At 36.9% G+C, this 16278-nt stretch overlaps 1 protein-coding gene across 7 annotated transcripts in view; it reads right to left on the reverse strand.

Annotated features, from left to right (window-relative positions):
- LOC127635642 (PH and SEC7 domain-containing protein 3-like) overlaps positions 1-16278 on the reverse strand; it is a 186415-nt gene that overhangs the window by 6292 nt on the left and 163845 nt on the right. For all 7 annotated transcript variants that reach the window (XM_052115811.1, XM_052115812.1, XM_052115813.1 and 4 more), the window contains 4 exons: positions 12432-12502; positions 7225-7382; positions 6296-6440; positions 943-1086 (listed from right to left, as the gene is read on the reverse strand). In XM_052115811.1, coding sequence (XP_051971771.1) covers positions 943-1086; positions 6296-6440; positions 7225-7382; positions 12432-12502 — 518 coding nt within the window. The remainder of the gene's footprint in view (positions 1-942; positions 1087-6295; positions 6441-7224; positions 7383-12431; positions 12503-16278) is intronic.

The following is a 16278-nucleotide window of genomic DNA, read 5'->3' on the forward strand; positions in this document are numbered from 1 at the left end:
CATTCACTATGCTAATTGGCTAGTTGTCCTGGCAGCAAGCAGTAGTCTGGCATGGTCGCATTATGTTCCCTTAGCATCAGCTATTGACACAGCGTTGAAGTGACCCAGTTCCCTGAATAAGGGAACAAGACTCTGCAAACATTGCCACACTAATATGTTTTTTCCTGCCAGGGAAATTCGCCCATTAGCAGAAGAGAGTAAAATCACGCTGGGCTCCGGTTATGACCTAATTTATGCACACTTAGAGATACGTGCCTATGGGGTGGAGCTCAATCACCATCTGGCAATAAGTTGCGCAACTTCTATATGGGCTTGAGTAATCTCCACTCCTAGTGGAGTTCAAATAGTGTTGGCTACTGACACAGTGTTCTGTTCCCTTATTTAGGTTCCAAGGGTTAAATCCATACCCTTTATTGCTTTTATAAAAATGTAATGGGACACAAAAGTGTAGCCTAATTGTGGAAAGTGCAAGACATTTGCTGAGTTTATACATATATTATGATTTATATATTATGGCTGCTTACAGAAAAATTATGGCTAGTTTAAAATAACTCAAATGCATTCAAAATATTATTTGAAATCACTGAGAAGAGCACAGAGATGAGCATGGTTATTTTCATCTTTTATACAATATATTGTTTTAAGTTGTCAAAGAAATGCAGGACACAGTATGTAATATAGCATACTGTATAATTCTCTTCCTGTGACCTCAACTATCAATCAAGCTGGAAAATGAACCAGGCTTCAGCAAACCCATTTCCATAAATTCTCTAAGTTCATCACTGACAGTGCAAATGAGAAAATGTCAAGTACTATGAATGTGAGTCCCTGTGTGTGTGTGTGTGTCAGTATATGCTGATGTGAGAGGAAAATTTCGGTTTAAGACTCGGTTTAAAGCTGCTGTATTGTGTTTCTGGCCTCATAAAAAGCAATTGCTCCTACCTCAAATTCCAGGTAGTGCTCTTTCAAGCGGTACTCATCTATCTCTTTGGCTTTGACCTTCTTATCTGGAGGGTAGGATCTGTGCTCTGCAAGCTCTGTGGAGACGTGCTTCAGCTTGGTCTCATGGGATTTCAGTTGCTCTTCCTGCAGTAAAACAAAAACACTGAATTAACACCACAAAACATTCAGCTTCTTTTCCAGTAATACAACAAATACTAGGGCTGGGTATTGATACAGATTTAACAATTCGATTAGATTCTGATTTACAAGCTCTCGATTCAATTGCTTACAATTTAAAGAAATTCTCTCCCAGCTAATGCTGTTCACTATACAGGGGACCTTCTAACTGTCGGTGAGTGATGACTACTAACTGCAGGCTTTGCAAGCCATACATCACTTCAGTCCACTATGATGGACTTCACAGAGGATAAACTACTGCCAACTCCAATCGTAAAACATGGGGTACTTCACTGGCCACTGCCTGAATCTTGGACTTAGACTGGAAATGAACTGCCACAAGCTTCCAGCCACACTGCGATACCCCTCACTGACCTTTGCCTTCATCATCTTGGTCAAAGGATGGGCTACATTGTCTTAAAATTGAACACATATACAATAAATGAACAGCCAACTAAAGCCTTCATCAGCCAAATAAGAAAGGCCAAAGCATCTACATGCACTTCCACAGTCAATTAGGGATGGAATTCCAAGACTTTGTCATTAATCTTACAGTTCATACAAAATCTTTTAGCTTAAATATTGTCCACAAACATCTTCTCAGTTTACTAATTTGAAACCATGACTTGTATTACACATAGACAACTAATTATATTCATGCTTTTTAGCCAGAGGGGAACTCTGTGGGAAGGGTCTGTAAATGAGCACATCATTTCGGCCTACTTGCATTGAAGAGCGTTGCGCAGAGTGAAAAATCTCAGCATTTAAGAATCAGTATCGTGATTGTTCAAATGAAGATTGCGATGCATCGAAAAATCACTATTTTTACCCAGTCCAAACAAATACACAGAATTTACAGCAGAAAAACTTTCAGATGGACACAAAGCATTTAACTACTCCTGTAAAAAATCTTAAAATTAATAGTTCAACAAAAACTTTAATGCTGTCATCATTTACTCACATCATGCTATTTACAAACCCGCATGACTTTCTTTTTGCCGTGAAACACATAAGATGTTAACAGAATGTTGTCAATGCTCTTTTCCATTCAATTATTCAAACTTGGGCTTTTGTAATAAGTTATGACTAAAGTGAGCCACGCAAGAACCAATGGCGCTTGGCATCACTTACATCAAACCTTAAGCCTAAAGTGAAACATCTTGACATGCCATTTAAGTAAGCAAGGCTGATATTAAGGCCACATCCACACTAATCCAAAAGTAAAAAAACAACAACTATTTCTTATTTTATAATGCCATCATTTTGCAAAGTATATTGTAATGGAGAGTGTTTTTGAAATGCTCAGTTTTTTGTGGAGGGAAATGTTTCTGAAAATAGATTAGTGTGGAAATACCAGCACTCTTGGAAACAATTTCAAGGACTGGAACAAAACTGTGTCTAAATTTGAATGAAGACAAACACACACACAGAAATTGATGACGGAAGGAAAGATTATCAGAGAATAACAACTTAACCTCTTAAACCCGGAGCGACCCGATAGGGTCTTTAGGGGGTACTGATCACACAAAAAAAACCAATTATAATAATGATGGTATTACTCAACAACCACTTGCTTGATCTGCACAAAACAGGTGTCATAATAAAGCTTAGACTCTTTACAATGAATATAGCTGATCTGACCTATTCAAAAATACTGCTTTTAAATTTGCTGATAAAGACTATTATACTCTGCAGGATTTTAGGGCTGCCACCTGAACATTTTTACACTTAAATTAAAAGCTCCCTATTCCCACATACAATGGACAAATTTCATAAAACTGGTCTAATTTTATAGATAACTTAAGAAATGGTTGCAATAATTAAGAAATAACATTGTATATGTTTGCAATTTTATGATAAACAATGTTTTTGGAAAAAAATAAAATAAATGTATGTCTAAAGCAGCCTTTCTCAAAGTGGGTGCCGCGGCACACTGGGGTGCCCCCTGACTGTGTCAGGGGTGCCGCCAAAAAATTACGTAGGCTAAAAAATTTTTTTTTTTTAAAAATCTGACATTTCATATATAAATATATTTGAATTTACATAAATACATTCTTCTTCTTTTTAAACATATGAACGTATTAATAAAATTGTAAATTCATTTCAGATATATATATATATATATATATATATATATATATATATATATATATATATAAAATTAACCATAAAAATCCGTCTCACAAGACCGAAGCAAGACACACACACAACTTGACGCAAGTGACGCAACCCATAGCAACGCGTTATAGCAACAACACATCAGACTGACAGAAACTTAAAAATAAACGTGAATTTAGGCCACTTTTAGTATCTCTGGTGCATTTTTTAACATGCATCTTTTTCTTATCGTATTGTATATATATTTTTTTCATGTCTGCCCCTTTTTATTTCATTTTAACTGCATCCTGCACTTCATTTTAGTTCTCCTGGTCTGGATTTGTTGTTGGGTTCTTGTATTGGGTGGTCCACCTCTTACGGTTTTATGGCATTTGTGTCTCTGATTAATTATTTTGTGAATTACTTTGCAAACCTGTGTTTTTAAAGGTGCTATAAAGTTGTTATTATTATTGTTATTGTTATTTACAGTTCGTATTATGCTCTGTTCATTACTGTTCTGTCTAAATAAACAAGACATTTGCATTTACATTTGGGTTATGCAGTGTTTTTAAATTATATTTTACACTGGGGTGCCTTGAGATTTTATGCACTTTTGAAAGGTGCCCTGACTGAAAAAAGTTTGAGAAAGGCTGGTCTAAAGCATAAAATGGAATCATTTTAGATCTGTGTCCTCTGCTTTCAAGCAAAAAGTCTCATTTTATTCCACTGGATTCTACTTCTAGCAAGGACTAGAAAAATATTTTCCTGTCTAATACCATCCATCACATTATACTGATATGAAATGTAGGTGGTGCTCAAACGCATTTTAGCCCTCACCCATAGACAATTCCTCATCCTCCCCTGTAGGCTCACTGGGGGTAATGCATACTAGAAAAGATTACATTTACATAAGTATTCACAGTCTTTGCTCAAAACTTTGTTGAAGCACTTTTTTGGCACAAATTACAGCCTCAAGTCTTCTTGAGTATGATGCTACAAGCTTGGCACACCTATATTTGGGCAGTTTCTCCCATTCTTCTTTGCAGGACCTCTCAAGCTCCATCCCATGCACAGCCATTTTCAGATCTCTCCAGAGATGTTCAATCGGGTTCAAGTCTGGGCTCTGGCTGGGCCACTCAAGGACATTCACAGAGTTGTCCCGTAGCCACTCCTTTGTTATCTTGGCTGTGTGCTTAGGGTCGTTGTCCTGTTGGAAGATGAACCTTCACCCCAGTCTGAGGTCCAGAGCGCTCTGGAGCAGGTTTTCATCAAGGATATCTCTGTACATTGCTGCATTCATCTTTCCCTTGATCCTGACTAGTCTCCCAGTTCCTGCCGCTGAAAAACATCCCCACAGCATGATGATGCCACCACCATGCTTCACTGTAGGGATGGTATTGGCCAGGTGATGAGCGGTGCCTGGTTTCAATCTTTGTTTCATCAGACCAGAGAATTTTGTTTCTCATGGTCTGAGAGTCCTTCAGGTGCCTTTAGGCAAACTCCAGGCGGGCTGTCATGTGCCTTTTACTGAGGAGTGGCTTCCATCTGGCCTCTCTACTATACAGGCCTGATTGGTGGAGTGCTGCAGAGATTGTTGTTCTTCTGGAAGGTTCTCCTCTCTCCACAGAGAAATGCTGGAGCTCTGTCAGAGTGACCATCGGGTTCTTGGTCACCTCCCTGACTAAAGCCCTTCTCCCCTGATCGCTCAGTTTGGTTGGGCGGCCAGCTCTAGGAAGAGTCCTGGTGGTGCACTGTGCTCATTGGGACCTTCAATGCAGCAGAAATGTTTCTGTACCCTTCCCCAGATCTTTGCCTCGATACAATCCTGTCTCGGAGGTCTACAGACAATTCCTTGGACTGTTAACTGTGGGACCTTATGTAGACAGGTCCAATCAACTGAATTTACAACAGGTGGACTCCAATCAATTTGTAGAAACATCTCAAGGATGATCAGTGAAAACAGGATGCACCTGAGCTCAATTTTAAGTGTCATGGCAAAGGCTGTGAATACTTATGTACATGTGATTTTTTTAAAAATTTTTATTTGTAATAAATTTGCAAAGATTTCAAACAAACTTCTTTCACATTGTCATTATTCAGTATTGTTTGTAGAATTTTGAGGAAAATAATGAATTTGATCCATTTTGGAATAAGGCTATAACATAACAAAACATGGAAAAAGTAAAGCATTGTGAATACTTTCCGTATGTACTCTGTCTAAAGAAAGCTTAAAATGTCTACTTTTAAATAAAACCAAAAGGTGTGGTGGTGGCATAGTGTCTAAAGCACATAACTGGTAATCAGAAGGTCGCTGGTTCGATCCCCACAGCCACCACCATTGTGTACTTGAGCAAGGCACTTAACTCCAGGTTGCTCCGGGGGGATTGTCCCGGTAATAAGTGCACTATAAGTCGCTTTGGATAAAAGCGTCTGCCAAATGCATAAATGTAAAACAATTCAAATTTAAAACAAATATTCTCCTGCAATGTAATCTGTATGAAACAAAGCCATGTACAGTTTCTCCTGGCTCAGCTAATTATCCTTAATTTGATCACACCCACGGGTAGAGGGCACTATTCACACGGTAAGGTGCTGAGGCGATCAATGCAAATTGTCACATTCCTCAGTGATAGGCCCAGAGGATTGGCCTTTGTCTCAGGTGTGAACAACATCAATATTCATGATAGTTCACACCTCCTCGAATATGACCTTTCTAACACTAAAAGTGTCTTACAAAAGTTAAATGACTAAATAGTTTTGTTTGAATGAGTGATCAGGATGGTTTTCACATAATTTTGTAGCAAACACTGTAGGCTACAAAATCCAGTTATCAAAAGTAAATATGCTTACATATGCTTACAAATAAAAGTCCACCTTGGGAAACATGGTTCTAAACGCTATAATTTTGGATTGCTTTGTCATAATTTTTTTCTGGTATAGATCAAATGTTTTTAGAACAACACCAAAGTAATTATTTTTTACTAGACTAAAAGGTATAATGTCAAAGGAGTTTAGGTGTTTTGTCAGCAGTGTTGTAGCATAAGAGTCTCTGAGTAGAATCCAAATATTTTATACCAACCTGAGACATTCGGGTGGTGGTTGCCGGCAGCAGTGGGCGGCTGAATTTTTTCTGTGAGCCAATGGCAGCAGGGAATGATGGTGCGGAAAACATGGCCGCCACTGAGTTGATGATTCTGATCCAGGACTCCATCTCATCAGGACTCCTACAAAGAGACATTTTACATGTTCAGATAAGGAAACTGGAAAACACTTTCTCAATCTAGTAGCTGATTTAAGGAAACCTTTGAGAGTTAAAGCACATGTGTTTGTTATATCAATCCGCCTGGAAACAAGAAACTTGTTTGAAACAAATAACGCTTTTGGGTATGAAATGATCACTGTATCTCTTTAAAAACCATTCAGTTTTGTTGGAAGCACTAAATAGCAAGTTAACTAGATATCCAAGAGCAGAACGACAGAGATACATCTGTAAAATAATAAATTCTGATCACAAAATATCTACATTTACCAAATGTTTCTGCCATTCTACTTGTGGAGACAGTTGCGTCATTATATAATATATACATATATCAATATATACGTATATATACGTATATATATTTTTTAAGCCAGCCTAATATTATGGTATAATCCATTTGAGATAAACACGTAAAACATTTTTTTTACTGTGGTTAATCACTTTACATGTCAATGAGACATTCTCTTCCTGTCTAATAAACAGCAATACACACCAGACTTTATGCCGTTGAGTTAAAGGTCTGACTGCGTGAGACTACACTCACTAAAGGATGGAACCAAACACTCTTAATTACAAGATCTTCTCTCAGCATACTGGATGAAGAAGAAATAAAGGTCTGCAGCCAGGCAAATCGGAGAGATAAGTGTGTTTTAATTGAGCTTGAACTCAGGCATGAAATTAGATTTTGAGTTGTGGGTAGGTCCAGTGTATGTGACGCCAGGCATGTGATGACTGCATAGGGCGCTTACTGGGCCTGGAAGAGGAACACTCTCCAGTCAGCAGTCTTGAGCTTCAGAACGTTGGGTTTCTTCTCATAGTCCATGGCTTTGATGGCTAGAGCATGATGCATACTGATTGCGTTCTTTAGATCGTCCTCTGATAGAGCTTTTTCCGGCTTATACTCATCCTGCAGGACACACACACACACACACAATAAACAACATATGAGCTGTTAGAATCAACTAACAGACAATCCTAATACAGCACTGTACAGGGCGAAGCTGTGTTCAGAATGAAATACTAGCTAACTACTAACAGTGGTATGCTACATACCGTTTAATGTGGTGTTCAGTTATCTAAATCAGTGGTTCCTAAACTTTTTAAAACTATGGCACCACTTATTTTTATGCAAAATTTCTAATCATATTTAATCAAACTACAAAATTATGTCTCTAAGACTTTACATTTTCTGTTAATGCATGATCTTCTGTAAAGCTGCTTTGTGTGTGCTTTTGATGTGTGTTGTGAAAAGCGCTATACAAATACAAATGACTTGACTTTTATAGTGTGTACCAACCCCCCACCACTGTAAAATAAATAAATATGCTTTAAAATACCTTTTTTAATTATTATTAATATTAACAATTTTAATTAAAAACAATGTAGCTATCAAGCTTTTTAAGTAATAATTTAAATGTCAGTAATAAAATAAAGGGACTTTATTAAATAAAATAAAAGACTATTTTTCTCTTTCTCTTTTTCAATCCGATTCTGATACCTGAAACCTCAGTATTAGCTGATACCGATCCGATACTAGTGTTGTTTTTTATTATCAGTGTAGAATATCTGTACTTCACTGTGCGGTACTAATTGGGGGTACTCTTTTATATGTAAAAAACATACTCCTCTAACTACATATTATTTCAATATAAATGCATTTATTTTGAATTATTCTACTGGATAATGCAGCAGCAAAATTAACAGTAATTCCAGTCGAAGTCTTCAATGGAAAAGAAGCCAGTTCTCTTTGCACATTTTTTTCAACATTTATCTTGATTTTAAAGGATTCAGATCTCTTTTTTGTTAACTTCAGTTGTAAGATATCGGTCCACTTTTCATTCACAATTATTTTCTGGAACACACTCAACTCAAAAATTGTTGTCATTTATAAAAAAATAATAATGGTGATAATACATTATTATTATTATTATTTACTTTTAAAATGTAAAAATACAACAGTAATATATTACAGTCATGCACCTTTAACTATAAAACCCTCTGGCTTTTATTTAGATGGTCAGAACACACCAGGAAGTCTTGTAACTTTGTCTGAATGTAAATCACTTCTTATTAAAAATCTGGTGAAATGCACCTCCGCTGCCTTTCTTAATGCATGTTATAAGTGAACAGAACTACTGAGCATCTACAGTACATTACATTACAAATGTTGTTTGTGTGGAGTGCTCAAATAGCAGCAACATCCTCACCAGCCTGCGTGTGATTATGTGTGTGGGTCGACACAGTGGTGCCATTCACTAACGGATCGGTGAAGCCCTAGAACAGGCAGTTCTGTACTGAAAACTGCAGGAACACTGTGTCCAAACTAGCACACTTGTAAAGCAGTACTGGAAACTGCAGGAATACTGCTTCCGAATTACCACACATTTACTGCAGTACTGGAAACTGCAGGAACACTGTGTCCAAACTAGCACACTTGTATTGCAGTTCTGAAAACTGCAGGAACACTGCATCTTGAAGTCCACTCTGCACTCCTATACTTAATACGTTTACTGTACTTCTCTGCACAACTTGACCAATTACTGGAAACATAATATAAGTTATTAGCAATCAGCAATTTATTGACATTCAAATGTTTTAAAAGAGTTTTAAAAGAAAAAATTGGCACCATGTATACATGTTAGCGTTGTCAGTTGATTAAAATATTGAATCATGATTAACTGTATGATTTTTCTTACAGTAGTTAATCACAGATTTTGAAAATTCTGAAATATGTCTCTATACACATGTATTTTCCTGTCAAAATGCATTTAGTTCCAACTTAAAAAAAGAAAACAGTATGCAACAATGTTTTATTCATATTTTCCAAACACAGCCTTTCACAGTATAAAGATAGAAATGCATTAAAATAGCACCAAGTAACATTAAATGTTTCCCAAAATCTAAGTGGGAGATACACAAACTTAAAGAACTTGTCCCTATAGATTGCGTATTCTTTTCAGTACACATTAAATCTCTCATTCTTCACAATACTATTGGTCTGACAGGCTGTGGCTGTCTACTTTTTGTACAGCAAATTCACAAAGTCGCATCATTCGTGCCACTTTTAATTCCACGTGAAAATTGCTGAACCCTATTTAGATGCTAATTGTCTTTTCAGCATTTACCGTCTAGACAGGGATTTTATTACTGTCCGAATCCAAAATGTCTGTGTTTTTCTCCCACCGCTTGCAAGAAAATTCCCAACCGAATTACCCACTGTTTTACTGACAAACTCCAAGGTTGTGTGCTGATTTAATTTCCATCTTAATCTACGTATATCTTTGAATTTAAAAACAGAAATCAATCCAAAAGCCATTTTGGAAAACCTTTTTAACCTCTGCCAAGTGCCGAACAGTTAGGAATGATCAAGATGTATGGTAATAGGCATGTGTAGAAATGTTGGAAATTATTCACATTAATAAAGTTACACCCCTTCTCCACCACACTGAGTGGGAGATCTTATGTAGAGGAAAAACAGATAAAAAGAGGTTGTGCTAATCTTCATTTTTCATAGCGTACATGGCATATATGTGGCTTTTTCCTCTCTCCCTACGCACTTGTGTGTGTGTTTGATTGCATGCATGAGAGTGAGAGAGAGCCCAGACGCAACTGTTGATACACTCATCTCGGTGTGTGAGAAATGAAAGCATGAGCAAAGTGCATTGTGTTCACTCTATTTACACTTTAGTGTAATTCCAAATATATTTGCATAGCTGTGGTGAGCAGGGCAGGGCCAAGCGGCATCTGGGCATAGCGAGGCCATGAAGATAAGTGGTGAATGAGGTCCACCTGTGTGCCACACCGGTCTCGCATTCCAGTGAGGGGCGGCGGAGTATTTGAGGAGAGGAGACAGCGACAGATGAGAGAGACGCACAGAGCAGACTGTGTGTGTGTGTGTTGACATTTCTGGGTTCGTATGATGACCGAACTCACTTTTCCACCGTGAATAATTGTCATCCGGTGTGCGTTTGTTTTTACAGACATCATCCTGAGAAACAATGACTGTCTGAATAGGGCATTGTTTTGCTTTTAGTGCTAATACTGCCCTCATAATGATAATTTACCCAATAATCATATAAGATGGAAGCGCAAAAAGGTGTTGAGGAAACGCTGGCTGCTTCACTCCAACAAGTCGTGTGAATGTGGCTTTAGTTAACTGCTTTTTTGTTTGTTTTGTATAGGTCTGTCTCCATTTCTCCATCACTTTGATCACCAACTCAGAATTGCTGCTGTGTGTTTGTTTGTGGTGTGTGCCTCTGTGCAAGATCCCCTTGGTTAAATCGCAATGGTTCTGTATTATTGCAACCAGCGTTTAGATCTCACACAGAGCTGAATACGATGGCAAAACTGAATGTCAAATTGGCATTTATGTTACTCACGTAAAAAAAATGCAAACATTGTAAACCGCTTTAATTTCGACAGCCCTAGTTCAGGCACTTTTGGACTGCAGTTTTGTTTAATGTGAAAACTGCATTTACATTTGCAGTTCAATTTATACAACAGCACAGCTATTTGTGAACTACACAAACTACAGCTGTACTGCATTGAAATTGTACTACACTGAATGCTATTATTTTGCAATGTACTGCATTTATAACAGTGCTGAATGCAGATATCCCTCACTCTGAACTGCAGTTATACTACACAATGACCTGCAATTGTACTGCAGTGCACTATATCAGTACTGCAGTTAAAATGCATTGTAAGTTCAGTACAGTTTTTCGTTATTGTACTACACAAAACTGCACTTTTTACAACATGGATTGTAGTAATACTGCAATTAGTCTGCAGTTTATTTTTAAAAGGGAGGTTTTTCAGCAAAAGCAGCAATCACATAAAAAATAGTAATTTAAAACCTTTAATCTAATGCACAATACAACTACTTAAATTACTGACAAATTATGTACGTCATCCGAAAATGAAGAGTGCAAGATCTACAGTAGTTGAGTCAGCTCTCATCACTGCTGCTATCGCCAATGAGAAAGAGATCCTTATGGACATAAAAACCGAGACGGAGGGCTTTCCTGTTTTATATATATATATATATATATATATATATATATATATATATACATACACATATACATATATACATACACTGTATATATGTAATGTATATACAGGGTGCCCCCAAAAAACAGGGCCACAATGGTTGTTTGCTCATATTTTAAAAATGCATAGGCGTTGGCACGATTTTTGGTGTACTTCTACAACATTTTGTAAACAAAAAAAATTATGTCAAAGTGACATCATTGTGAGCAACAACTTGCTACAAATAAAATAATTTTAGCCTACGTTTTCAATGGCATCAAACGTAGGTGCTTCTCTTTAACCATGTGGCCCTTTTTTATTTATTTGTTATTTGTTGTTGATCTCATCAACTAAATGTAGCAGGGGTGTTTTGATTCCGTTAACAAACACAAGAATACAGATCATGAGCATAATTAAACAATTTCAATTAATATGATGAAAATATGACAATAAATAAATAACACCGCAAGATATTACTAAGAAGCTGAAAGAGCTGAACCCTGTAAACCTAAGCACTTTACAAGCTCATATATTTTAATGTATCTTAAATATACAGTATGAGATTAATCAGCTAAATAAACAACATAAATAGAATATTACAATGTGCAGAAGCAAATGCACATCTGAACTTGAACAAATTTCTAAATGAACAACTTGCATTTTGAATGGGCCGATTTTATTGAAGGGTACAGTTGACAAACATATTATGAGAAAAAATAATACTGAAAGATATTACGAAGAAAAAACATCTAGAGAAACATATATTCCCTGCTTGAGCTGCACGAGGGCAATGTGCCGAACACAGACAAAATGAACCGATTTAAAACGGGTTAATTACCTCACTATGACAAATAACTGTTAACTTAATTAACATTGTGCAGAAGAATGTGAATGATTATTGATCATGTTTGAATAATCGTCATACCTTCTGCAAATACAGGATCATGCCTTTGAGAACAGCATAGAAGGTTTTCCATCCTCTCTTTCCTCTGGGCGCTAAAGAATACATAAAAACACATGTAAAACTTAATAACAATGTCACATCATTCACCCAAAAGTTCTGTTCTCATTAACATATTCAAACTTGAAGCATCATAATCCATAATAAGACATACGAGAACCAGAGGTGTTAAACCTGACATGACATGTCCTTACGTGCCATACACAGGCGGACTGTTTGTGAGCAGTAGAAACTTTTAAATGTGTGTCTCAAGATTCCTGTTTTCAGTTGTTCTTTGTCCTAAGTGAGCAGTTTTATTCTGTTTCTGCTGCTTGAGAGGTTTATTGAGGCACGCTGCCACCAATTTATGTGACTCATAAAAACGAAGTGCATCTAAATTAAGTAATAAAAGTATGGAATGTTATTTGAAAATATTTTAATATTTAAATTATATGTATTTTTTTATTTTACTCTACGACTGCAATATTTTTCAAGTTTTTAAAGCCTGAAAGGAAATCATATATATCCCTATTTCATTATATGATATCAGAATCAGAATGAGCTTTATTGCCAAGTATGCTTACACATACAAGGAATTTGTCTTGATGACAGAAGCTTCCAGTGCACAAACAATACAACAAGACAGAGATAATAATAATAATAATATAAAAAAAATAGACTAAAAATAAAAATTTAAAAGAAAATATACAGTTGAAGTCAGAAGTTTACATAGAAGTCATTAAAACTAATTTTCTAACCACTCCACAGATTTCATATTAGCAAACTATAGTTTTGGCAAGTCGTTTAGGACATCTCCTTGGTGCATGACACAAGCAATTTTTCTAACAATTGTTTACGGACAGATAGTTTAATTTTTAATTGACTTTATCACAATACCAGTGGGTCAGAAGTCAACATACACTCAGTTAACTGTGCCTTTAAGCATCATCCAGAAAATTATGTCAAGCTTATAGGCAATTAGCCAATCAGATTCTGAGAGGCTAATAGGAGTAAATTGGAGGTGTACCTGTGAATTAATGTTAATGCCTACCTACAAACTCAGAGCCTCTTTGATTAACAACATGGGAAAATTAAAAAAAAAAATCAGCCAAGACCTCAGACATTTTAGTTTGGTTCATCCTTGGGAACAATTTTCAAATGCCACGTTAATCTGTACCAACAATAGTACGCAAGTATAAGCACCATGGGACCACGCAGCCATCATACCGCTCAGGAAGGAGGCACATTCTGTCTCCTAGCCATGAATGTAGTCTGGTGCAAATCAATCCCAGAAAAACAGCAAAGGACCTTGTGAAATGCTGAAGGAAGCAGGTAGACAAGTATCTATATCCAGAGTAAGGCATCCACTGCCTTAAAAAATTAAGACTACAGTTTGCAAGTGCACATGGAGATGAATATCTTACTTTTTGGAGAAATGTCCTCTGGTTTGATGAAAGAAAACTGTTTGGCCATAATGACCATCATTATTTTTGGATGAAAAATGGTGAGGCTTGCAAGCAGAAGAAAACCGTCCCAACCGTGAAGCATAGTGGTGGCAGTATCATGTTGTGGGGGTGCTTTGCAGCAGGAGGGACTGGTGCACTTAAAAAAATGTATGGCATCATGAGGAAGGAAAATTCTGTGGATATATTGAAGCAACATCTCAAGACATCAGTCATGAAGTTAAAGGTCGGTCGGTTGATGCAATCCCACATTGACTGAGCTCGCAAGTGTGTGCATAATTCGTATAATGTCTGTGTGTCCACAAGTGTGGGAAAGTGTAAAGAGAGGAGGAGGGAGGGGGGCAAGAGTGTTTCCCACAGATTTTTCAGATAATATACTAGCATTACTGTTGTATTGCTCAAATATATCTAAATCTGATACAGCAGAGACTTCGTTGCTTGTTCGAAAACGTCCCTTTAGAACTAGCAACGGAGGATGTGCTGCTTTTCGGCATTGTGTGTGTGTGTGTGTGCACGTGAGAGAGCGTGAGCAAGAGAGAGGGGGAGGGTTAAAGCGGTGCTTTTCATTACAGCTATGTGAGGCTGATTTACTAACATTTAATATGTGAAACTTATTCACCAAATAAGTTATTTCGGATAACAGAAACTGTTGTATTGTTCAAGTCGTGGGGGGGTGCATCTCTATTTGTTGGTCGCAGCATGAGTCTCAATAAGTGTGTGTGTGTGTGTGAGCATGTGTAAGTGCGGGGGAGATAAGGGAGCTTTCAACTGAAATTGAAATAAATGTAGGATATTAAAGACATTGTTTGTCATCCTTATCCGATGTACTTAACCGATATCTTTGGTTTAATTGATTATTTTGTTGTGGTAGCATTTACGGCTCTTTGAAATAACTGAAATAATTTGGCAAAGTGATATGGAACTGTTATGTGGTCAATACTTGGAACTACCCATGTGTTTACTTGAAAAATAATTGCACACCTTAGAACTTCCATCAACCAATCAGAATCAAGGATTCAACATATTGAAGATGCTATAAATGTTTTTCAATAATGTATAAAACTAACATTTCTACAAATGTAATACATGTGTTTTAATCTAAAAAATGTTAAGATTTTAAATTTTTATCACCATGAAACACCTTATTTGTCAATGACTCTAAGATTGTTATTAAAGAAAGTCAAATGGGTTTGGAAGGACATGAGAGTGACTAAAACATGACAGAATTTTCAATGTAATGTGAAGTAACACTTTAAACATATCAAACAATGTACCACACTGCTTGGCTTCTCAAGGCCATTACTAACATTTAAACTAAGAAATGTTTCCCTTGATAGCCATCACTGAGCAGCAGCTTTATTTACAGCCCTGCTATGAGGTTTGGGAAGCATCCAAATACTTTAACACACACACACACACACACACACACACACACACACACACACACACACACACACACACACACACACACACACACACACACACACACACGCATATTGGTGTGGCTATCCTTATGAGGATTCTCCACAGACATAATGATTTTATTCTGTACGAACTATAGATTCTATCCTCTAACCCTAACAAAAAAACAACATTTTCAATAAAACATTGTTTTTTAAGCGATTTGAATAATGGGGACACTAGAAATGTCCTCATAAACCACATTTATAGCATAATACAATTGTAATTACCAGTTTGAAATGTCCTCGAAAACCACCCAAACCCGCCCCCCATCCACACAGATTCTGTGGGGTCATATCACTAAAGCCCTTCTTTTTTTACCTCACTGTAATACACCCACACAGACACTCATCAAACCTCACTGGGATGACAAGTATTGAACACTCCAGGTGGCATGTTCACTAAACTTGTGCTGGCACCTCTTCTGCCACAATGGGACAGTAAATCATAAAGCACTGGAGGGCAGAGGTTAATTTGCTCCCTTTACCCTCTTACATACACACAACCCCAAAAGCAATTTAGGGTCTTAAAGGAATAGTTCACCCAAAAATGAAAATTCTCTCAACATTTTCTTTACCCTCGTGATATCCTAGATGTTTATGACTTTCTTTCTTTTGTAGAACACAATTGAATTGAAGAATATTTCAGGTCCATACAATGCAAGTGGATGGTGATCCGATTTTTAAAGCTCCAAAAATCACAGACAGTCAGCGAAAACGTCATCCATAGGACACCAGCGGTTACATTAATGTCTTCTAAAGCAATACAATCGCTTCTGGTGTGAAAAAGTAATAAGCAATATTTACAGTAAGTGCTTTTAAACTGTAAAGCATTACTTCCGTTGATCAGTGGTATGCGCGTGTGATGTAATCGTGTTGGCATGTTCACGCTAGAACTGACGCACTTGC

This window comes from Xyrauchen texanus, chromosome 43 (genome assembly GCF_025860055.1).
Source record: "Xyrauchen texanus isolate HMW12.3.18 chromosome 43, RBS_HiC_50CHRs, whole genome shotgun sequence".
Lineage (NCBI taxonomy): Eukaryota > Metazoa > Chordata > Actinopteri > Cypriniformes > Catostomidae > Xyrauchen > Xyrauchen texanus.